General features: G+C 39.2%; 1 protein-coding gene across 3 annotated transcripts; it reads right to left on the bottom strand.

Annotated features, from left to right (window-relative positions):
- Positions 1-1,082: 1,082 nt before the first annotated feature.
- Positions 1,083-20,048, bottom strand: lbr (lamin B receptor). Of its 3 annotated transcripts, none has more exons than XM_081602848.1 (14): positions 19,881-20,048; positions 13,293-13,467; positions 12,430-12,642; positions 12,159-12,242; positions 9,175-9,364; positions 8,901-9,094; positions 7,917-7,971; positions 6,938-7,132; positions 6,738-6,841; positions 5,670-5,795; positions 5,419-5,587; positions 4,820-4,900; positions 4,602-4,724; positions 1,083-2,724 (listed from the first exon to the last, which is right to left on the bottom strand). In XM_081602848.1, the coding sequence occupies exons 2-14, from the start codon at positions 13,455-13,457 to the stop codon at positions 2,564-2,566; spliced, it is 1,860 nt and encodes a 619-aa protein (XP_081458974.1). In that variant the 5' UTR covers positions 13,458-13,467; positions 19,881-20,048; the 3' UTR covers positions 1,083-2,563. The 3 variants fall into 3 exon arrangements, with proteins under 3 accessions (XP_081458974.1, XP_081458976.1, XP_081458975.1); XM_081602850.1 differs by having other exon boundaries at positions 12,159-12,239; XM_081602849.1 differs by lacking the exon at positions 19,881-20,048 and adding an exon at positions 18,731-18,847.
- Between the last annotated feature and the right edge of the window lie 584 nt (positions 20,049-20,632).

Genomic DNA, 20,632 nt, shown 5'->3' with positions numbered 1-20,632 from the left:
ATTATTTATACCCTTCCTAATCTTTTAGTCATCAGAGCAATCAAACCCTTATAACAACTGAGCAGCTCTTCGTGTTTCCTCTGGAGTTCTATTATCTTTGGGATTGGAAAGCCTCCTTGCCACCACCCTAATCTTTATCTCTCTCCTTTATATTTAAACTGGAACTCGAAACCACTCCCGAACATTCATATTAATTTCAAGAACAACATGTGTTGGAGAAAATAAAAGATTACCATAAACTAGGCCCGTCACAATAAATCAATCAGATGATAAATTAAAGCAAGCTCAATTTCCATTTGCCTGATTTATCATTTTTCTCTATGCCAAAAACTGAATGACAAAAGTATCCAGTGTGGTGCTTTGGCCTTAACCAGCTTTATTTTTTATTTTAAAAACAGTATAATTTTGTTTACACAGGCTTCATAATTCATTTTATTTGTTGATTCGTTTATCTATTTTGGATATTTGAAATGCCTTTCAATTCCAGTGGTTAATGTTCACCAGAATTTAAAGTTTATTAATCTTTGAAAGTGTGTTCTTGGATCATTATGCTTGTACCATTATATTACTTGAAAATTGAAACATTATCTTTTATCGCAATGATTTCTGGGAAAATTTATCATCCAGGAAAATTTATTGCTATTGTGATAACCCTAAATCTTTTAGGGGTATAAAAATGTTTTAGGTCCAACTATGTTCTCAAAACTGCAGTCTACACCTCCCCACCTTGGATAGTTCTTTCTTCCACTCACCTTTCCATTCCGTTTGGATGTAGCACTGAACAGCCACCTTCTGTAGAAATCATTGTGACTTGGAGTGTCTTCCCCATAATTATATCAGTCACACCCACAACATAGCTTTATATTAATAAAAAAAATTAAAAAATGTTATTGGGTCTTATATTTTGCAAAATAATAAAAAAAACATGAAGTTTTAAAGCACAATTATCAAAACAAATAAAACGTAATATACGAGTTTAGTTTGAATAGAATCATATTGAATCAAATAACTCAACTCTCAATAGACCCAGAGAGGCTTTGTTTTCACAACTGCAAGTAAATAAATAAAGCCACACAAAGTGGGACAAGAAAATACTGAAAATCTTTATTTGATGCTGCAACATTTACACAGATAAGCTTCATCTAGCTGCTATTCTGGATTCTTCCCCACTGGATCTGTTGATGTTCAGCTGTACTGCTTCCCACTATAACATGATTCACCACAGCTTTAACTTGGAGCAAAACAGGGTTGAGCCAATTCCAAACTGAGTGGAATTCAGAACCCTGGCAGGCCTGGGTGTAAACATAAATGAAGTGGTCAAAATTAAATTAAAAAACAAAACATTGCAAAAAAAATAAAATAAAGCAACATTAAATAGCTACTTGGAAACATTGCAATTATACTATTCTCACTTCTATTCTTAAAAAATAAATCACATGATTAAAAATTATTTACAAGATATTCAGTCAGCACAGCATAAAAAAAGCCAACTACTTAGTTTAGCTGATGTACTGCTACTTGAATGATGATCTACAGCTGAACATGCATAAAAACACTTTGAGGTTTGGAAATGGACAGGTTTCAATGCTACCGGGCATAGCAGGTCGTCACAGTAAGAACTTCATTCAGTCATCACTGGCCTGGTGTGGAAATTAAAGCTTAAAATATGTACAATCAATGAGAATAAGTGGCATTATAGGAGTTTTTATAACCAATTCAGTTCATAATAAATAGCACCATCCAGACTCTATGAGGACATACGTCACTGTTAAAAACGGATGAGTTTGACTTGTGTTGCACTAGTAACACAGTGCCACCTGGAGGGCCCAGAGAGAGGAGAACAATGAGTGAACCTGAGGTAGCGATGCCAATCAAATACACTTTGGAACCAAGACAAAACCCATTAGTGCATTTTTTAATAAAACCTCTAAAATTATCTGACGCGCTCAAGTTAAAACTAGGTTTCTATAGATTAGAAACAAAACGAAGCTAAAAAAAAATGTCCTAATTTACGTTGGAGTCCTGAGTATTAACATGAGTCACAGTTCCACTGTACAGATCATCATTGAGGGATGCAGTCAGTCCCGTCCTTCACAACATACACAGGCTGATGACACGAATGTCCGCTTAGAGTAGACGTATTCAGAAAAGCTGAGCTGTGAAAATGGCTGCTACGGGGAAATTCTAAAAAAAAAAGGACTGAAGGTTCTGCATGTGGTATGTTACTCTGAAGTATAAAAAACAAATGTGTATATACAAAAATATACAGTACGTCCTAACGAGATATTCGCTTACTTTTTCTTTTCATTTTCTCCTCTTTTGTAAACTTTTTTAAAGTTTTCATTTTTTATAATTATTTTCTATTAAAAAGGCAGTTCTTCAAAAAATCCAAAATATAATTGTCCTTTTCTTTCCTATTCATTATATATATATATAAAAAAATCAAAGCTTCTTCAATCCAGATTTAAAAATGTTCTAAAGTCAGTGGGTCGGTTGGTCCGGGACGCTCAGAGGGCGTCCTGGTGGTCATGATGCTGGGAGGAGAAGACCTCGGATCGGATCCTCAGTACACGCCGGGAATGATCCGGTAGCGCACCGTTCGGCAGTACTCGTCCCACGCCGAGCCGTACTTCCGTCGGCACGTGGTCATGTCGCGGGAGGCTCTGTGCACCAGGAGGATGAAGAAGTAGATGATGTAGTACCAGGGCAGCAGGTGGCTGAAACCTGCAGACAGGAAGGGCACAACATGATACATCACCTGGAGTAGGCTCTCATTTGTTCATACCGAGCCATTCTGAGTGGTTTTATATTTATTGACAAATATTTATGATTTATTTTTATTTATGAATATTTGACTCTATTAGTGTATGATTTCACTGACTGGTTCACACTAGCGGTGAACGGATTGCCGTTTTCTGGCCAGTGGATTCTGATTTTGACAAATATTGATTTAAAAAAAAAAAAAAAAGTGATACTGTCAGGTGTTGCAAAGTCATAATAAACCTTCAATTTTCCAATGTTATTTTATTGAATATCATTGACCAATATCTGTGAAACAATACAAACTTGTTTCAGCTGCACATGGTACTCTGAAATATACATGAAAAATTTAAAGCAAAGCTGTCCAAACTACTAAATTAACTACATTTACATTTTAAAAACAAAACTTGAACAGCTTAGACTATAGACTGTTTTTTAGCTTACCAAAAATGCAATGCACAGAAATATTCTGTTTTTACAAAATCACAAAACAACCTAAACCTGGATCATTTGAGGGTCAGATCAGTTTTATGCGGCAAGTATTGGGCGGCCACCAATCATCTGAACTGAAGGAAATCGTGGCTGAGAAATCAGTGCTTCCCCAATTCCTACACATCTTTCATGGAAAACTTCCACTTTTCCCAACTCAACTTTCCAGAGGCCTCATTCCATTACTTTCATTAAAAAAATGTAGCTACTAGGTCTGTCACGATAACAAATTTTGCTGAGAGATTAATTGTCTAAAAAATTATTGCAATAAACGATAATATTGTTTCAATACCTTTTGACACTGATTTAATGGAAATGACTAATAATGCAGGCCATAGATAGATACACTTTATTTTCAAAAGAACACATAACACTGGAACAAAACAACCAAAAATAAAATTGATACTCAGTCTCCATTAACAAAAAACGTACTTGAATAAAAAGTAAACAAGATAAAGCTAAAGTGGAAATAAATACTGCATTCAACCAAAAGAGTGCAGATTATGAAGTCTGTATACTATATTGCCCTTCAGTAATCACTAGATTTAAATCGAGAAGATGGGCACATCCCACTACCTAATGCAATAGTTCACACTACACGATTTTTTGCCCCCATTTTCCTCCTAAGATAATCTTAGATCGATGGCCGATCTAAGATTGTCGCTGTCATCCTGCAGTGTGATTTAGATCGTCGTGGCCGCTCCGTTCTAAATCAGGGGATTTTCCTGACTCGGAGCTTAACGCTGAATGTGGCAGGTAGCCAATCAGAAGGCACGGATTCTCCTCTGCGCTTTCTGAAGGGAAATTAAGAATGGGAATCCCAAACAGCTAAAACGGCGCAACCCGAAGTACAGCTTCGGGAGATGATATGTGGAAACATTAATATTTATTTAACATTTCGTGCAAAGAATATAGAAATGACAAGGGGAGAAGTTGGACCTACTCCTCCAAAAACAAAAGGCAACAAAATAGAAATAAATATTAGTTGCTGATATCAATTTTCATCAACAACCAGTTTTATTTATCAGAATATCAATATGTAAAAAAAAAAATAAATACTGATATTAGTGCTGATATATGGTGCATCCCTAATTACTAAAGCAGGCAAACTCAAACATTACATACTGGATCTAATTATAATAGATAATGTACAATTAAAAATTTTAGTGCAGAAAACTACAACTAAAGATGCTTTATGTGGTTTCACTTTATCTCTCTCTCTCTCACTCACTCACACAAACACACACACACAACCTTCAGCCATCTTTAGGTTAAACGTTCCAGGTTTAGCCGTGTCATTTTGGGCCTTTGGAGCCTGAATGTTTGTGCTAAAGGAGGTGAGGTCCACTCACCACACGGTAGGGACCAGGCCAGAGCCATGATGAGGTCTCCCAGGTAGTTGGGATGGCGGACCACCCCCCACCAGCCGGACACCAGCAAGCTCTTTCCTATAGCTGTGGGGATGGTTTTCAAATCTGGACACATCAGGAGAGAGGACACTGAAGTTTTTCTGTGACAGCCAGAGGAAGACAGCGTCCAAAGGACGTCCCAGAGCCTGGGCTGAACTTACGGGACAGTCTGGGGTCCGCTGGGTTCCTCCTGAAGGCGTTTTTCTCAGAGTTTGATTTCCTGAATATGTAGAAGCCAACAACTGAAACACAGAGACAGACTGTCATGACGACCGATTCTGCTGGATGGTAAATCGTCACAGTAGTTAACGCGATAAATGTGAATATTTCTGCTTGGAGACCATTTTTACATAATATATTGATAACTGCATCATCAGGATGATTTTCTTTAAATGGGACAGTGCATATTAATGAATGTATAATACTCTTATCAATATAGTGAATTGAGCAAAATGCTAATTTCCATCCATGGAAGGTACAAAAACATTACAATTTCATAAATAAAAGTAAATACAGTAAATAAATAAAAACTAGATGTGGTCAGAAATAGCTATTTTAAGAGGCCTGTATCAAAGTGCTGGTGACATAAAATGTTTACAAAACTATATCTGATCTAAAACAGATATAGTTCAGAACATATCTAAAACTATATTAACATGAAGTTAACAGATGTGGGCTATACGGACTTAAAGTTTTATCACAATGTTTTGTGGTGTTGTGATAATTAAAATAATTAGCTGGTTGCTATGATACTACTCACGTTTGAGTACAACGATGGCAGTGAGCACTGGGAGGCTGAGCGGGTTGGGGTGGCTAACCAGGTAGTTAGCCTGCAGGGTGTAAGTGAAGGGAACCCACACCAGATCTCCAAAGGCCAGCATGTAGCCGAAGCCATCATGCATCAGGTCCATGGTGGTCAGGATGGCCTCCTGGAGGAGAAACACTGGCTCAGTCACGTTTCAGCTGACAGAAGGGACATTTCTGGGAATGTTGGCAGTGAGCTGAGTGAACCTCGTTCCACAAGCCGTCCACCACGTAGATGAGCTGGAAGACGTTGACCAGGATCATGGAGTATGATGGAGCGCCCAGCTTCTGCTGCTTCATCTCAGCCAGCGCCATGGCAACGTTGATCAGACACTAAGCAGGAAAAGTCACATCAGTCAATGGAACAAACGTCCAGAAACGCTACGACTTTTACTATAATGATGTCAGAACCAGTTGCATTTAGTCTTGGGTTTCTCTGTGAATACATAAGAATACAGGCCCTGTTGTTTTTAAATGCTCCTTTATTCCAAGATCTTTAATGTGAAAGTTACAGAAAGAGACAAACTGACCAGTTTCCTCCTGATTTGATTATATTCAAATTCTGCTGTCTAGAGATACTAGTCGTGTGGACGCTAATGCAGCATCAGCTGACACTGTTTAAGTCGCACGCACGCACGCACGCACACGCACACACACACACGGCCAAGGAAAATTCAGAGAGACCAATTAACTCAGTCATGTTTTGTTGTTGCCTGAGTGCCCAAGTGGAGCTTTCAAAAGTGGAGCAAGAAAGGCTTCAGGACCTTTTTGTTTCTAGGCAACCGTGTTACCAACTGCTTCATAAATTTAGTGTTAAATCTGATAATTACTACATTGTAATATTTTACAAGAAGGATAAACAAATCGATGGTTTTAAATGAAAGCGATGATTTGTTAAATGTTAATGTTAACACAGTTTAGTTAATATCACTCAGTGAGCCTTTCCATGAAACAGTCAACTCACTAGATTTACTGTAAGCATCTCATAGCCACAGATTAAGTGTAAAATAAACCATTTAAAAATAATAAAACTCTAAACCCAGCAGGGGGTGCTGTTTTCCAACAGTACTAAGGTGTTGATTCAACAGTACATTAAGAAGAAGAAAGGCAGAGAGAGAGAGAGAGAGAGAGAGAGAGAGAGAGAGAGAAGACATGCAGCCTCTGCGTATGGTGAACCTGCTCTGCCACTGAGCCATGTGGCGCCCCCTGGGGGTGATGTTTGGCCTTACTTTCCCACTTTGCATGATGATCCTCAGACATGCCATCAGCACTCACCCAGCCGATGAGCCCAGGACGCATTTCACAGAAGAACTTCAGGTCAAACTCTTTGATGCGAGGATTCAGCTCACGGCCTTTAAAGAAGTCATAGATCAGCTTTCCTGGAGAGTCAAAGCAGATGGCAGCAGGCGCCGTTAAAATGAGGAGACAGCACAGCGCACGGAGGCAGAGCACGGCTGATTTGTGATGCGTCTCACCTGAGTTTCCTCCTAGAGCCCGCTCATCAGGGGCTGCGGAGCGGGAGCGGACATACAGGTAGACACTAAGCAGCAAAGACACCAGGAAGGAGGCGGAGGTCAGCTGCAGGAAGTGGCTGTGGATGTAGGTGAGGTCAGCTCCCTGGTACACTGCTGCTGCCACCACTGCAGCACTGACCACAAAGGCAAAGAAACCTGCACACAACGATAAATTGTCCCAGAAGTTATTGTGATAAACAATAACATTGTTGTTTTGAGACAATTTTCAAATAACATAATGCTGATGACATAACGCAAGAAAATACTCTCACAGATCAATAAACGTTCAATTCTAGCGAACATTTAACACTGGAACTGGAAGACATTTTAAATATCCAAAATAAATAAACAAAACAACAATATTAACAGATAAAATAAATTATGAAGTTTCTGTCATCAAAATTGTCCTGCAAAAAAAGGCTTGATTGAGACCAAAGCATCAGACTGGAGAGTTTTATCATCCAGTTTTTGGTAAAAAGAGAGAAAACAGAAAAACTATATATTGTGCAAATGGAAATTACTGAGCTCGTTTTAATTTATGATGTGATTTGATGATTTATTACGTATTGAGAGAGGCCAAAACTGGGCAGGAGCTCCTATCACTCTGTGCCCTTTGTGTCGGTGTGAACATCTGCTGCTATGAGACTGACTGGCTAAACATTACATTAGCATGACAAATGCAAGTTCATAACACCTGGAATACATTGGCCAACAATTATTGAACTGTAAAGAGTCCTTTAATTAGGGGTATCAAATCAAATACACAACTTGAACAAAAAGTGAATGTTACTAAAACCTATGATGATGATGAACATCTGGAGCTCAGTGAAAAAGCCTCTTCAGTGTGTCACAGTTCAGTCAGAGATCAAATAAAAACATGAAATCCATCTAAGGTGAGAACAGAACAGGCTCAGTGACAGAGTGATCAGCGAAGTCTTACCATTGGTTCTATATGTGAGCCTTCTGCCAGACCTCAGCAGAACTCCTTCACTCAGCTACAGAAACAGAGGAAAAGGAAACAAATTGAAATAAGATAGCAGAGAGAAGAATCATTAGACAGTAAAAACAGAAGATAGGCATGTATAATAAAGGGGTAGTATATATGTAGTTTACAGGCATATAGTGCTATTTTATAGCACAATAAAGTAACTATGTCAACTTCAGTTATAAAAATGCTATATATTATATATAAAATATGACAAAATAAATTTTATGTAATTCAATGCCTTGAAATTGGGCCTCTGTCTCTTTAAAAACTCCTGGTCTTTCTGAAACTCCATCTTCAGTAAGTCATCACAACATGGCTCCTCTATTAACCCTTTAACAGGCTATAATGAGCTCAGCATTTCCATGAGGTGTTTGCTAACTGCTGCTGCTAGTCTGAAGGAGCTACGTATGAGAGAGCTGTTCCGTGAGGCAGAAGCTTAGAAGCTGCAGCTCCGATGAGGAGCGTCGTCTTCAAAGGCATGTTTGGGCCCACCAGGCATTTTGCAGAGCTGAATGGTTGCCATGGAGTTTAAAGGATTTGTCAAACATGCATAAAATAATCAAAGCAACACTCTAGGTATGTTTTTGGTGAGGAAATAACATTATAACATGGCAAATTATGAAAGAAAAAGAAAAAAAAAGATTATTTTACAGAACACTGCCCCTTTAAATGTGACATGATCAGAAGTGGATTATCATCTAAAATCTGATTTAGCAAGATTGTGCCTACAGGATGGGAGCAGGACAGAGCCTTCTGAGCTCCTAAGATGTCAGCATGAGAGCTTCCATTCCTCCTGTGGAGCCTCTCATCAAGCCTTCCTCCTGACCACTAATCCAATCTCTGCCTTCCTCCAAGTCATGTGCTGGTTCACATGGACGCTGGACTACATCCAGCAGTGGTGTTCTCACATCATTAAACCTCCTGATCCTCACTCACCTTCCCAAAAGGCAAAGTGTAGAGTAGAGCCTGGAAGAAAATCCAGATGACGACAAAGCCAAGAGCTTGAGGATCCCAGAAAGTTTCAAGTGGAGGCAGAGCAGGGAGGATTGTCAGACTGGGATCCTTCTGGTTCACCTGGAGGACCAGAAACAGAACCCAGGCAGGCAGGAAGAGCATCAGCAAGAGGGCTCCTGGGGACAGACACACAGTTTGAATGAAGTTCCCTCTGCATGGACACCTGCACTTATTTTCTGTTTCTCCTGTGGCTCACCTATGTTCCCTCCAAAGTCCAGTGGGGTAGAGGCAGCAGCGGCGGCAGCAGCAACGGGGGCAGCAGACGCCCTCTTCTCTCTCTCCTCTGGCTTGGCTTCAGCTGCTTTGGAGTCTCCATCTTCCTTCCTGCGGCGCAGGTTGTAGCGGCCCTGGTTCTTCTCAGAGTCCAACTCTACCTTAGCATCAGACTGAGGGAAACCAGAGAGGATCACTGTGAGCTTTGCATCCTTAGACAACTCCTAACAAGGAATACCACAATAATAAAAAAAATCAGTTAATTGCATGATAAATTAAAACAAACTCATAATTTTCACTAGCATATTTAATAATGTTTCCTCTTTTTCTACTAAAAACTGGATTGTAAAAGTCAGTCTGGTGATTTGGTCTCAAATAACCCTTATTTTGAAGAGCAGTTTTGTTTACAAAGACTTCATGATTTATTTTATTTGTCGTTTCTGTTTTGTTTAATTTTTCATATTTAAAATGTCTTCCAGGTGTTAAATGTTAACCAGAATTTAAAGTTTATTGATGTGCAAGAATGTGTTCTTCCATTATTATTACTTGAAAATGGTCTCAAAACAAAAATACTATGGTTTATCGTGATAACTTTTGGGACAATTTATCATCCAGCAAAATTTGTTACCGTGCAGGCCTACTCCTAACCTCAAGAAAGTTGAAGTTGATATTGTTGTTGTATCAACCTTCCAGACCCCTCTGGTTCTGCTCTGCATCCTCAGAACCAGAACCAAACGAGGAGAAGCAGCATTCAGCTTCTATGCACCACAAATCTGGAACAAATTTCCAGAAAACTGTAAAACAGCTGAAACACTGACTTCCTTTAAACCTCGACTAAAATCCCACCTGTTTAGAATTATATTTGAAACGTAATCAATTACAAATTTTATGATGGCACTTGACTTAATGTAATGTTTTGATTGTTGATTCTATGTTGCATGACTTTTTGTGTTAGTTATGATATAAAGCACTTTGAAATGCCTTGCTGCTGAAATGTGCTGTACAAATACAATTTGATTGATATAAATAGAAACCCATGTTTCTGCTTAGAAACATGGGTGCTAAAAATGTATACATAACTTCATACAGATGGGTTCTAACTGTATGGGGTAGAAAGGCCTTTGGAGGAGACATCCTGCTGCTGTTACAGTAATAACAGAGTTACTGAACTTGTGCACTGCTACTGGATCGGGTTTTTTTTCAAAGCAGAGAAATGAAAGCCGCGTGCTGCTCCACCATGTGATGGAGCAACCGAAGCCTTCACAAGGCCCCATCAACCTGCACGCATCATGACATTCCAGCAGCTCACACTCATCTCAAAGCATAGCCAGCATTAACATGAGTTAGGTACAGGCTCTCTGCTGCCTTGGCTCCTGTTTTACACCACGGTTATCACTAAAGCTATCAAAAATTAACAGGTTAATTCACAGTGGGGAAAGTTTTTGAAACTCACTATTATTTCCACAGGTTTCTGTACTTTTTGGATGCAATTTCTTCCTCCTTTTTAGCCGTTTCTCCAGTGTTTCCCTCAGTGTATTATAAGCCTGGCAGCCCACCATGCTTTAATATCCCCCCTGCCAGGCTAAGCGTTGCTTGTTGTTTTTAAGAAAAAACATGCCTAATTTTTTTTATCAAGCCGGATTGCAAGGTTCTCTGTAGCTCTGAGCTTTTCACTGGCGGAGGATATTTATTCCTAAAATATAGGTTTATACTTTATGCATTTTAAGCCGGCAGAGCGGACCAATCACACCACTAATGAACCGTTGGTTCGTTAGTGGTTAACAAACCAACGCTAACCTCATCATGCAGGTTCAGCCCGGTGAGGAGCTGTCGCTCTCTCTTTGTAGTCACGCATCACGCTGGTTTTATATTATTTTATTATTATTTTTCTATTATTTTTCCAGTTACACGAAGAATCAAACCATACCAAATGCTTTGTCTACTTAGCCAGAGTGAATGTGCGTGGCTGTTGGAGATCTGAGAAACTTGTCCCTTGAAACTAAAGCCCTGGGGGACCTTATGGAGCTGCTGACTTAATTAGGATTAAACACAAACGCAAATAACTGACATTCATTTTAACTGTGTTTTTTTATTTGTTGGTTTTAAGATTCTATAGTTGTGGGTTTAAATAGTATTTCACTGGCAATATTTTCCCGTAACAATATTTTTTCTTTTCCAGTCTACTTAACATCTTTTAATACAAACACACGGTGGACCGCCTTGGCGCCCCGACAACTGGGTTTAGCAAATTTTTGGGGGGAAACCCTGTTCTCTATGGAGCTAATCTCCCGTTTCTTACTGACGTAATCTCTGAAAAGAGCTGCACTCTGTCCTCCTACTCGGCGCTGCAGCATTAAGGCTCTCAGAGCACAGGAAGAACCCCGAAATTACTTTACTGTTGTGGACAAAATGTGGCAACGCATGTTCTGTCCTGCATATTCAGTCGTGAATATGCAGATATTCACAACTGAAGCAACACTAAATTGCTATGAACAAATGGAAAACAAGGATGAATACAAAAGCATCAAAAACATGAGAAATGAGCCCATGTTTCTCCTTCTACATCCTGTTTCAATCAGCTGACCGCCAAAATAATTGATAACAATTGACTGTTCTACTATTTAGAACTCATGTATTAACTCAGTTCATTTTTGTAATGATTTAATAATTGATTAATCGTGATTAATGCACACGATTAATTAATTGATCAGCTGTCTTACGACCGAGTCTTTACATAGACTGATCCCCTTCTGTTTTTATGTGGCAGTCTGGACATGCTCTGGCAGCTCAGCTGTCAGTATGTTGATGGAACTTGGTTTGATAAAAACCAAGGAAAAGTTCTAGTTTGCCTTTTGTCCGTTGACCACTGGCGATAGAGACCAGCAGCCTTTGTGACCCTACTAGGGATAAGGGTGTTGGGTAATAGATGGATGTTCCAGGTATTTTGCTATATAATCCAGAACTCACCTCATTGATTTTGCTAGCTGTGTTATTCTCCTCTTTTTCATGTTTATTGTTGCTATTGTTCTCGACTGGCTTTTTCTCCTGCTGCTGCCCATCAGAAAACAGAGGGAGATCGATGGAGACGAGAAGAACAAAGAAAATGGGAGGAAAAAAGATAATGTGAGGAACGGACGAAGGCAACTTTGGTCAAAATCCAAGAGAGTCACATGGACATTTCCAGAGGTGAAGAAAAGGTCCTAGTTACTTGACAGTGAGCGTGTCTGAGAAGCCTTACTATTGGACTGATCTTGATTTCAGCTGCTTGCTTGAGCTTTTTATCCCCGCTTGAAGACGGTGTGCTGTCTGCGGCTGCAGCGGCGGCGGCGGTACGTGATGACGAGCGACGTGTGGTCCTAGCGGGGGAGCGTGAGCGGCTGCGGCGGCGCCCGGGGGAACGGGAGTTGGAGCGGGAACGCGAGCGAGTGCGCTGCTGGAAGCTGGTGACACTCTGTTGGAAGAAAAAAATTATTAATTATATATATTGATATATAGAAAGCTGTAATATCAAAATCAGGAGGCGGTGTGAAGGAGGAAATTTGTTAAAACTACAGATGCACTGATCTGATAGATATTGAAAAAAGTTCTAGATTGGGTATGCGTAATGTGTCCTACCTGGAAGAACAGATCTATTCAGTCTAAGTCTATACTTTGTCCTATGAGTGACATTATGCTTTATTATTTTACATTCCATTTAGAATTCCTAATTGCACTTACTGAACCATTTGGAAAGTTTGTTGCAATTTATTCATACATGTTTGACCAAAGGTAGCCAACATGTTTTAGTCAGTTTCAGTTTCTTTATTATTTATTTTCTATTGACTGTTATTCTCCTTCTTGCACTGACTGAACAAATTAAAAGTTGTTTTTACATGTTTGACCAAACTGGTGAAGCTGTTGGTGTATGCAAATGTGCTGTGCTGGTGTAGAGTTATCAAATAAATCTTTACTAGATTTATGTCTGTTTAAAAAAAGAAACATCTTAAGTCAGTTCTGCAGTGTTTTTCTGTATCAGCCGATAATAAACCTCAGATATTGTATCGGTAGTGAAAAAAGTGGATCCCCAAACATCATGGAGATGAGTCAGTACAGTGGCAGTACCATGATGTCCTGCTCCTTGAGCTCCAGCTCTGTGCCGTCCTTGTAGATGACTGTGTAGAGGCGGCTCTTAGCATCGTAGCCCAGCACTTTGACCTCGTAGTACAGGCTGCTGCCGGGCCAGCGGCCCATCACCTTGTCCCCTGCTTGATACTTCAGAGAAGGCATGGTCAACCACCTGAGGAGGAGAGAAACACAGTAATGGACCACTGGAGAAGAGCAGGAGGACACAGAGGAACAGGGCGGGGAGTGAAAGAGGAGGTACAGAAGGACAACTGGACAAACATGCAGCATCCCAACCGCTGTGGGTTAAATGTTTTCTTGTTGCATCATATTGGTTTCAAAATCAGAAAGCATTTTTATCATTTTCATTCCTTTGGTTTCAGTTCCTAAAAAGAGAGTCTAGGAATATCCAGAGAAATACTTATGGTCATAAATAACAAATACATCTACAGTATGTGGAAGTTTAAGAAGCGCCACCACTGCTCTTAATATAGTAGTGATGTTTTGAAACCACAGTCGGCAAACTACAAGTGGAACATTTGTTCATCAAAATAACTTGGGTGCGCTGATAAATCCGCCTCCATTTTTTTCATTTTGGGAGATCAGCAGTCGGTCGATCCTCTCATGACAAACCAATCTTATCCAGTGATCTGATCTGAGAATCAGCCACCGTTTCCCTGACAGAGAGGACTGACCAACAGGTCTGCATGTGTTAACTATAGTCACCCTGCTGTTGCCAACTTAGCGAGGTTTTCCAACAAGAAAGAAAGAAAAGAAAGAAAGAAAAGAAAAGTAAATCTGCACTGGCCAAAATTGGAATCAGTAAGTCAGGCTTTAAAAAAAAAAAAAAAAAAAAAGGTCATTGGCCAAAAATCTGCAATTAGTGCATCTGTACAAAATGAATAAATACTAAGGATAACTTCAGGAAACAGCAAGTGTTGCTTTTCTGTTGGAGATTAAAGAAGTAGATCATGTTACAGATCAACCTCCTCCCTGTTCTGCATAATTACTCCACTCGGTCAGAAACAGCCAATCAGAACTAGCAGTAATCATCTAGCCGCCATGCTATCAGGAAGTTTTCATTCAGTAACTCAGGATTATTTATTGTAATGGATCCTGTATTTGCCTTTGAATGTTAAGTTTTGGCTCTTTGCATTATTTAGCCTCTTCAGAGCCTTCATATGTTATCAGTCTGTTATAGTATTACCGATAGCAGTACAATTTGCACAATGCCCGTTTTGTTTAGTTTTCTTCTTGGAAAAAGTTATTAAAAACAAGTTTTTGTTTAAATTAAGGTGAATTTGTGGTTCCTTTTTCCAAATAATGTAACTGGTAGTGTTTATGATAAAAAAATATAAATAAAAATAATTATGTGATCGGTATCGGCAGGAAAAAACCTGATCGGCACATCTCTACTAATTACTATATTTTATACCTCCTTAAGGTTTTTTTTTTTTTTCAAAGGGTGTATTTGGCCGTGGCGGTGTCACGTCTTCCCCCCACAACCCACTGTCCTGTAAATTCTCTTTCAAGTAAAGGTCAACAGAGCCAAAAAATATCCTTAAAATTAAGGTTCATTTAATATGATTAACAAGCCTCATCACAATGCATCTCTCATTTATGGAGTTGTTCCTGGTTTCCTACTGTGGTCTTTAATTAGACCAGCCAGGTCTTACAGAAAATTTCCAGTGATGATATAGAAAGTCATCTAGTTATTTGCATCACTAAAAAGATAAATTATGCTGACAACATAAAAATAACTCCAATAATCCCAGTATTAAAATGGTAGTTATTAACGGTTGATGTGGACTTGAAATTTCTCCTTTTACGGTGATAATGTTGAGAAGCTTTAAAAATATAAATATAAATAAAAATAAAACGTAACCATTATCAGTGCCCATTTCTGTCACCGGGTTACTTTGTTACATTATGTAATGCAATTTTACCACAATACCTGCATCAAGTAGACTCAGTATGGACATAAAAAAATCACTTTTTTCTGTACTGGAGAATGTTGCTAATTATCACAGTTTCAAATAAGACCCCAGTTCTAAGATACACTTTCCAATACAAAACAGAAAAAAACAACAAATAATTGATGAGATTTCATTTGAAAACTGCCATAAAATAAGCATACAATTGCCTTATGCTTTGTATGAGTAGGATACATGATTTAATTTGTTTTATTATTGATATTGAATGTTGTCTTTTCCCCCCCTCACTGACCAACAGATGAGAAAATAGTTAAATCACCATAAGCAACAATGACAAGAGGGAGTTTGGAAATTAGCAACAAAAATATGTTAGTTTATAATTCTCACAATCACAATAATTATTTTTTGATAAACTCCTTGACAACCGCCAATCCCTAAAAGCAGCATTAGGAGTAATTGTGTTTCTGAAATTCTGTAATGCAGAAGTGAGTAGGAATGATGAATTAAAATGTGTTAAGACTGTCACTTTCACCAGGACTCAACAACTACCGTACTTAATTTTAAATTAATAGATTAGCATCAACATCAACTTAACTCAATACCTTCTATTTAAGGGAATGCAAAAAACAGCAATGACACGGATCATCATGTGACTATTTCAGTAACTGCAGAGCAGAAAGGCATAAAGCCAAGGATTATAGTACAGTATCAGAGAAAATGGTCTTCAACATGGGAGCTGAACCCATCACAAGGCTTCTATACCACAGGCGGAAATGGTGCCATCTACTCATCAAGTATTTCAAACTAAAAACATTGTCACACACTGTCTGATACACTGAAACCCATGGAGGAAATCCTTCTACACCCATCAGATGTGGTGGAGCAAGCTGAAGTCCTTTATATCCTAAACAGACTACAAAGCCGCCATTTTAACCAACCTCTAAACCCCTTCTGCTGTTGGGTTGGAGCCCGTTGTGGTAGATTGAAACCACAACACTGTTAGCAAATCTGAACTACACTACACATTAGAGATGTGCCGATCAGGATTTTTCCTGCCGATAGCGATTCCAATCACCCATGAGGGCCGATTACTGATACCGATCACATAATTATTTTTTTAATCAAAAGCACTACCATGAATTCACCTTAATTTAGACAAAAATTTGTTTTTAATAACTTTTTCCAAGAAAAAAAACAGGCATTGTGCAAATTGTACTGCTATCAGTAATACTATCTTTAACAGACTGATAACATATGAAGGCTCTGAAGAGGCTAAATAATGCAAAGAGTCAAAATAAAACCTCTCAACATTGTCAAAAAATTCAAGTATAAAACTTAACATTCAAAGGCAAATACAGGTTCCATTACAATAAACAATCCTGAGTTACTGAATGGAATCTTCCTGATAACATGGCGGCTAGCTGATTACTGCTAGTTCTGAGTGGCTGTTTCTGATTGAGTGGAGTAATTATGCAGAACAGGTAGGAGATCGATTATTTTTTTTAGAGATTATCTGTCTCATGTTAGGACAGCGAAAGTTTTAATACGTATGTAAAATGTATTTTTGTAAGTTAGATGCTGCAGCTTTAAGCAGAGGTTTGGTGTGAGAGTCACTACCAGGTGGAGCAGAAGCGGCGCTCCGTCTGTGAAATATTACTACCTGTAGCGCATAGCAGCGGTTCAACAGCGAGAGCAGAACCAGCGTCTTACATCGCAGCTCGAAGACTTAAATAATTTTGCGGGTTATTTGTTTAGCTTTCTGACCGTCATGCTAATCCGGGTGAGTGTTTGTAGCTGTGTGCTGCTTTACCTGCTATCTGATCCTCCATATGTCTTTTTTACTGCAGTGAGCCTCGATGTAGCCAAACTCCTCAAGTATGGCATTGTTTTTATGCCATATTAGATTCATCGTGTTGATGCATTTTGACGTGCTTCACCCCACGTGCTTCAATTTTCCGCTGCAACACGCAAACTTCTGCAGTCACTCAGTGCGTTATAGTTCCACATCGCTTAGGATTTGTTGCTGCGCGTTTGCGCCGTGTGAAGGAAAGAGGAGACCAGCTGCACAGACAGGCTACGAAATGAGATGCAGGTGATCGGTTTGTGTGATCGGCAACAAGAGACCGTGATCGGCCGATCGATCGGCTACACATACAGGTCAAAGTGTTTCAAGTGGACAAACCTCCATTAGAACACAATTGGAACAGAATGATACTGTAGAGCCAACCACTGTACACAAAGGGATGGGCCGAGCAACGTCAGCATAATGACATTACAGAGCAGAGGGACAGGGTGTGTGGGAACACCAGCACAGTACAGCAGAACTGCTGACAGGCCTGTCCCCACTAGGTTTACCCAGAAGCTCTCCATTCAAGTCAGGCCACGAGGAAAAGACACAACAGAGAAGGCAGGAATGAGAGGAAACCAAGCGATGCTCAGAGATAGCAGGTCTGTGATTCCTGGTACTGAGTTTGACAACAATCACAAGTGGAAAATTATTGCCAATGACATACATACAATTTTATTTTTCTATAAAAATAAAATAGAAATAGATGTAATTCGCAAAATGAAACGGAAACACCCGTCGCCCCCAAATCACACGAGTCGCGTGATGTACTGCCAGATGTTACTACTGGCGAAAACTACAATATGAAAGACAACAGAATTTAGGAGGAAGATGATTTATTCTTGGTTTTTTAGAACATTGTGCAGCCTGCTCCACCAGAACTCTCACAGCATCTCATAAAAAGTTGTGCGTCATTTGAACGTATTGAATCAATTGCTTTTCTGTAAACTCTCCGACTACAATATGGCTGAATTATGAATACATCTTATGTAAACTGTTTACATCAGTCGTTGGCTGCCATGTTTTTTAATGACTTATTGTGTGAACAAGGTTATTCAATTGTGATTTTAATTCATTTATTTAATAGAAACACTGCAATTGCAAAATTGGATTTTTTTTAATAACATTAGCGGAATAGACAAAGACTTGCGCATATGCATTGAAAACGAAGCTATTGATCCTCTAAGCTATAAACTGCAAAAGTCACGTTGTAAAAATAAGAAAAAATATTATTCAGCAACATTCAGCCTTAGCAACAGGGATTTAAACAAAAAAGACAAAAATATTGGGTTCAACTAGTCTGAGTTTTTAAGTTCAATTAAAGTTTTTTTTTTTTTACTTGGAGGCACAGCCTGCTGTCAGCTGAACATTCCAGTGGTTCACACAATCTCTACTTTACTACAAGACAAGAACCTGTAGAAGCTGCTTTACAACAACCCAGATTGTAGGTTTCTGACAAAAACCGTTTCTTCTAGCTAATCTACAGTCAGAGAACAATTGAAAAGCTTCAAAATTCCTTAAACAAACCAGAAACGCAATCCTATAATAAGATATATTTAAGTCGCATGTTCCCAATCAGCCCCAGATTCACTGGTTACTTTGGCCTCAATAATAGCATCCTGTAAAAAACACGAAAGCTCGTTTAAAAAACGACACACCCAAAGCCGGCCTCTGCTCTGGTCCTCAGGTCTGCTGGCTCCGGTCCATGTGGAATGTGGAAGGCCAGATCCTGACTGATGATGGACTGCCAGCCAATTTATGAGAAGAGACACGGCTCTCACCAGAGGGTGGAGTTTCAAATAATAAAAAAAGTTAAGACCCCCACCCACATCTGGAACATGGACTTTTTGCATTCGCCCTACAGTCGTGTTTTCTCCAACTCAGAGGGGAAACCTGGTTTACGCTTTCGCTTTGAGGCTAGAACAGAAATACAAAGTGAGCTTTCCTGGAGAAAAAAAGTACTTATTTATTAAATAAATAATAAATTATTATAAATAACACTTGGCAAACACCCAAGTGTATGGGCTTAAACGCCTGCCTTGTATTTTATAGTTTTGGCCTTCAGCCTCGTTTGGTTACTAGCGATGCCTTAATAAGCCACTAATAATACAACAACCTGGTTTAGAAAATGTAAAAAATAAAAACATGAACTGTTGCTTTAACAAAATCCGCCGTGCGTTGGCTTTGCTTTCAGAGAATCCTGCTGCAGCTACAAGCAACAAAACGGAAAGGAGGGAAAACGTCATGCATTCAAATACGGCTGCCGAAGAAACCCCGACGCATCCGCCAAACAGACAAAGCCTGCGCGCCTATCAATTTACACTGAATAAAGAGACTAATTTATGAAAAGGAATGGAATAATCGAATGCATGACACCCTTGTAACATGAAAGCCAAGAGAGCGGGTATTATTTCTTCAAGTATGTTAAAGTTGCCATTTGACAAGGCGGGCGCAATCTAATTCCTGCGCGCTGCATGATTGCGTATATTAATCTCAATGTTGGCAAAATAACGTTTACTAGTGTAGCTAACTGATAACTCCGCCCCATCCAAAACTGACCAAAATTATTGGACAGTAAAATGTAATGCATTTAAGAGGTAAGCATACAGGCAGGCAATGAATTCAATATGTGTTAATAATGCTTTTGGTAAAAATATTATGTGGTTCCAGAAATTAGTCTGAGCCCAGTTTACCTTTAGCAGCAGCTTGGGGATAGCACTGGCTAAGCCCCCGTTAGCCAACAAAGAGAGGCGTAAAGAGGCTGGAAATTCTCCAACACAAGTAAACGCATCATGTAGAAGCACTTACCTTATACTGCACGAATAATTCCACTGAGTAAATGTGAGAGATAATCCACCCAACAACGCTGAATTAATGAATTAAGATTAATATTTAAAAAAACGAACTTTGCTAACGTTTGACGTAGAGCTCGTTCTCCCTCCCTCACCGGGCAAAACCCACCAGTGACCAGGAAGGCGCGAAGCTTTACGATTGGGTGGCTCAGCCTTCATTTCAAACGGGTCTGCGCTCTGATTGGTTACTGGTGGATTTTAAATTAGTTGGGATTGGTTTGGAGACAGTCACGACTTTTGCTTACTGGTGTCATATTACAGTCGATCAAAATGGCAGATTTTGTCGAAAACATTCAAAATGACATTCTTTTTAGAGGAAATACTACGGATAAAAAAATAATTACTTTAAATTATTCAGTTAATTGCGATAGGATTTAGGTGACGTTAAGAGAAAAATGGGCTTAGCTTAATTTCGTCTCCAACTTTTCTAAGGTAAACTGTTGCTTGTCTGTGCAAATCTATTCTACACACTGCTCAAAGCAGTTATCTTGTTCATGCATATTATGACTATTTGCACCTGTTGCTAGCGCAACAAAAACTAACAATAAGAGGAAGAAAGGCGCTTTTGAAAATTCAAACTCCCCAATCAAACTGAAGCTGAACAATTTTTTTCCAACTTCCTCATCTTTTTCGCTGCAGCTCAGTGTTTTCCTGTCAGTGCAGCTCTCACCCGAGTCTCTCTGTGGCAGTAAATCAAACTAAAACCTC

The sequence above is a fragment of the Poecilia reticulata genome, chromosome 21 (assembly GCF_904066995.2).
Source record: "Poecilia reticulata chromosome 21, P_reticulata-male-v2, whole genome shotgun sequence".
In the NCBI taxonomy this organism is placed as follows: Eukaryota; Metazoa; Chordata; class Actinopteri; order Cyprinodontiformes; family Poeciliidae; genus Poecilia; species Poecilia reticulata.
This window is presented reverse-complemented; position numbering and strand designations above follow the sequence as displayed.

Coding starts and splice junctions, on each gene's coding strand:
- lbr (XM_081602848.1), bottom strand. CDS start 13,457: ATGCCTTCTCTGAAGTATCAAGCAGGGGACAAGGTGATGGGCCGCTGG. Junction 9,095..9,174: donor GGACTTTGGAGGGAACATAG/GTGAGCCACAGG, acceptor GTCTGTCCCCAG/GAGCCCTCTTGCTGATGCTC. Junction 5,588..5,669: donor TGGACGGCTTGTGGAACGAG/GTTCACTCAGCT, acceptor TTTCTCCTCCAG/GAGGCCATCCTGACCACCAT.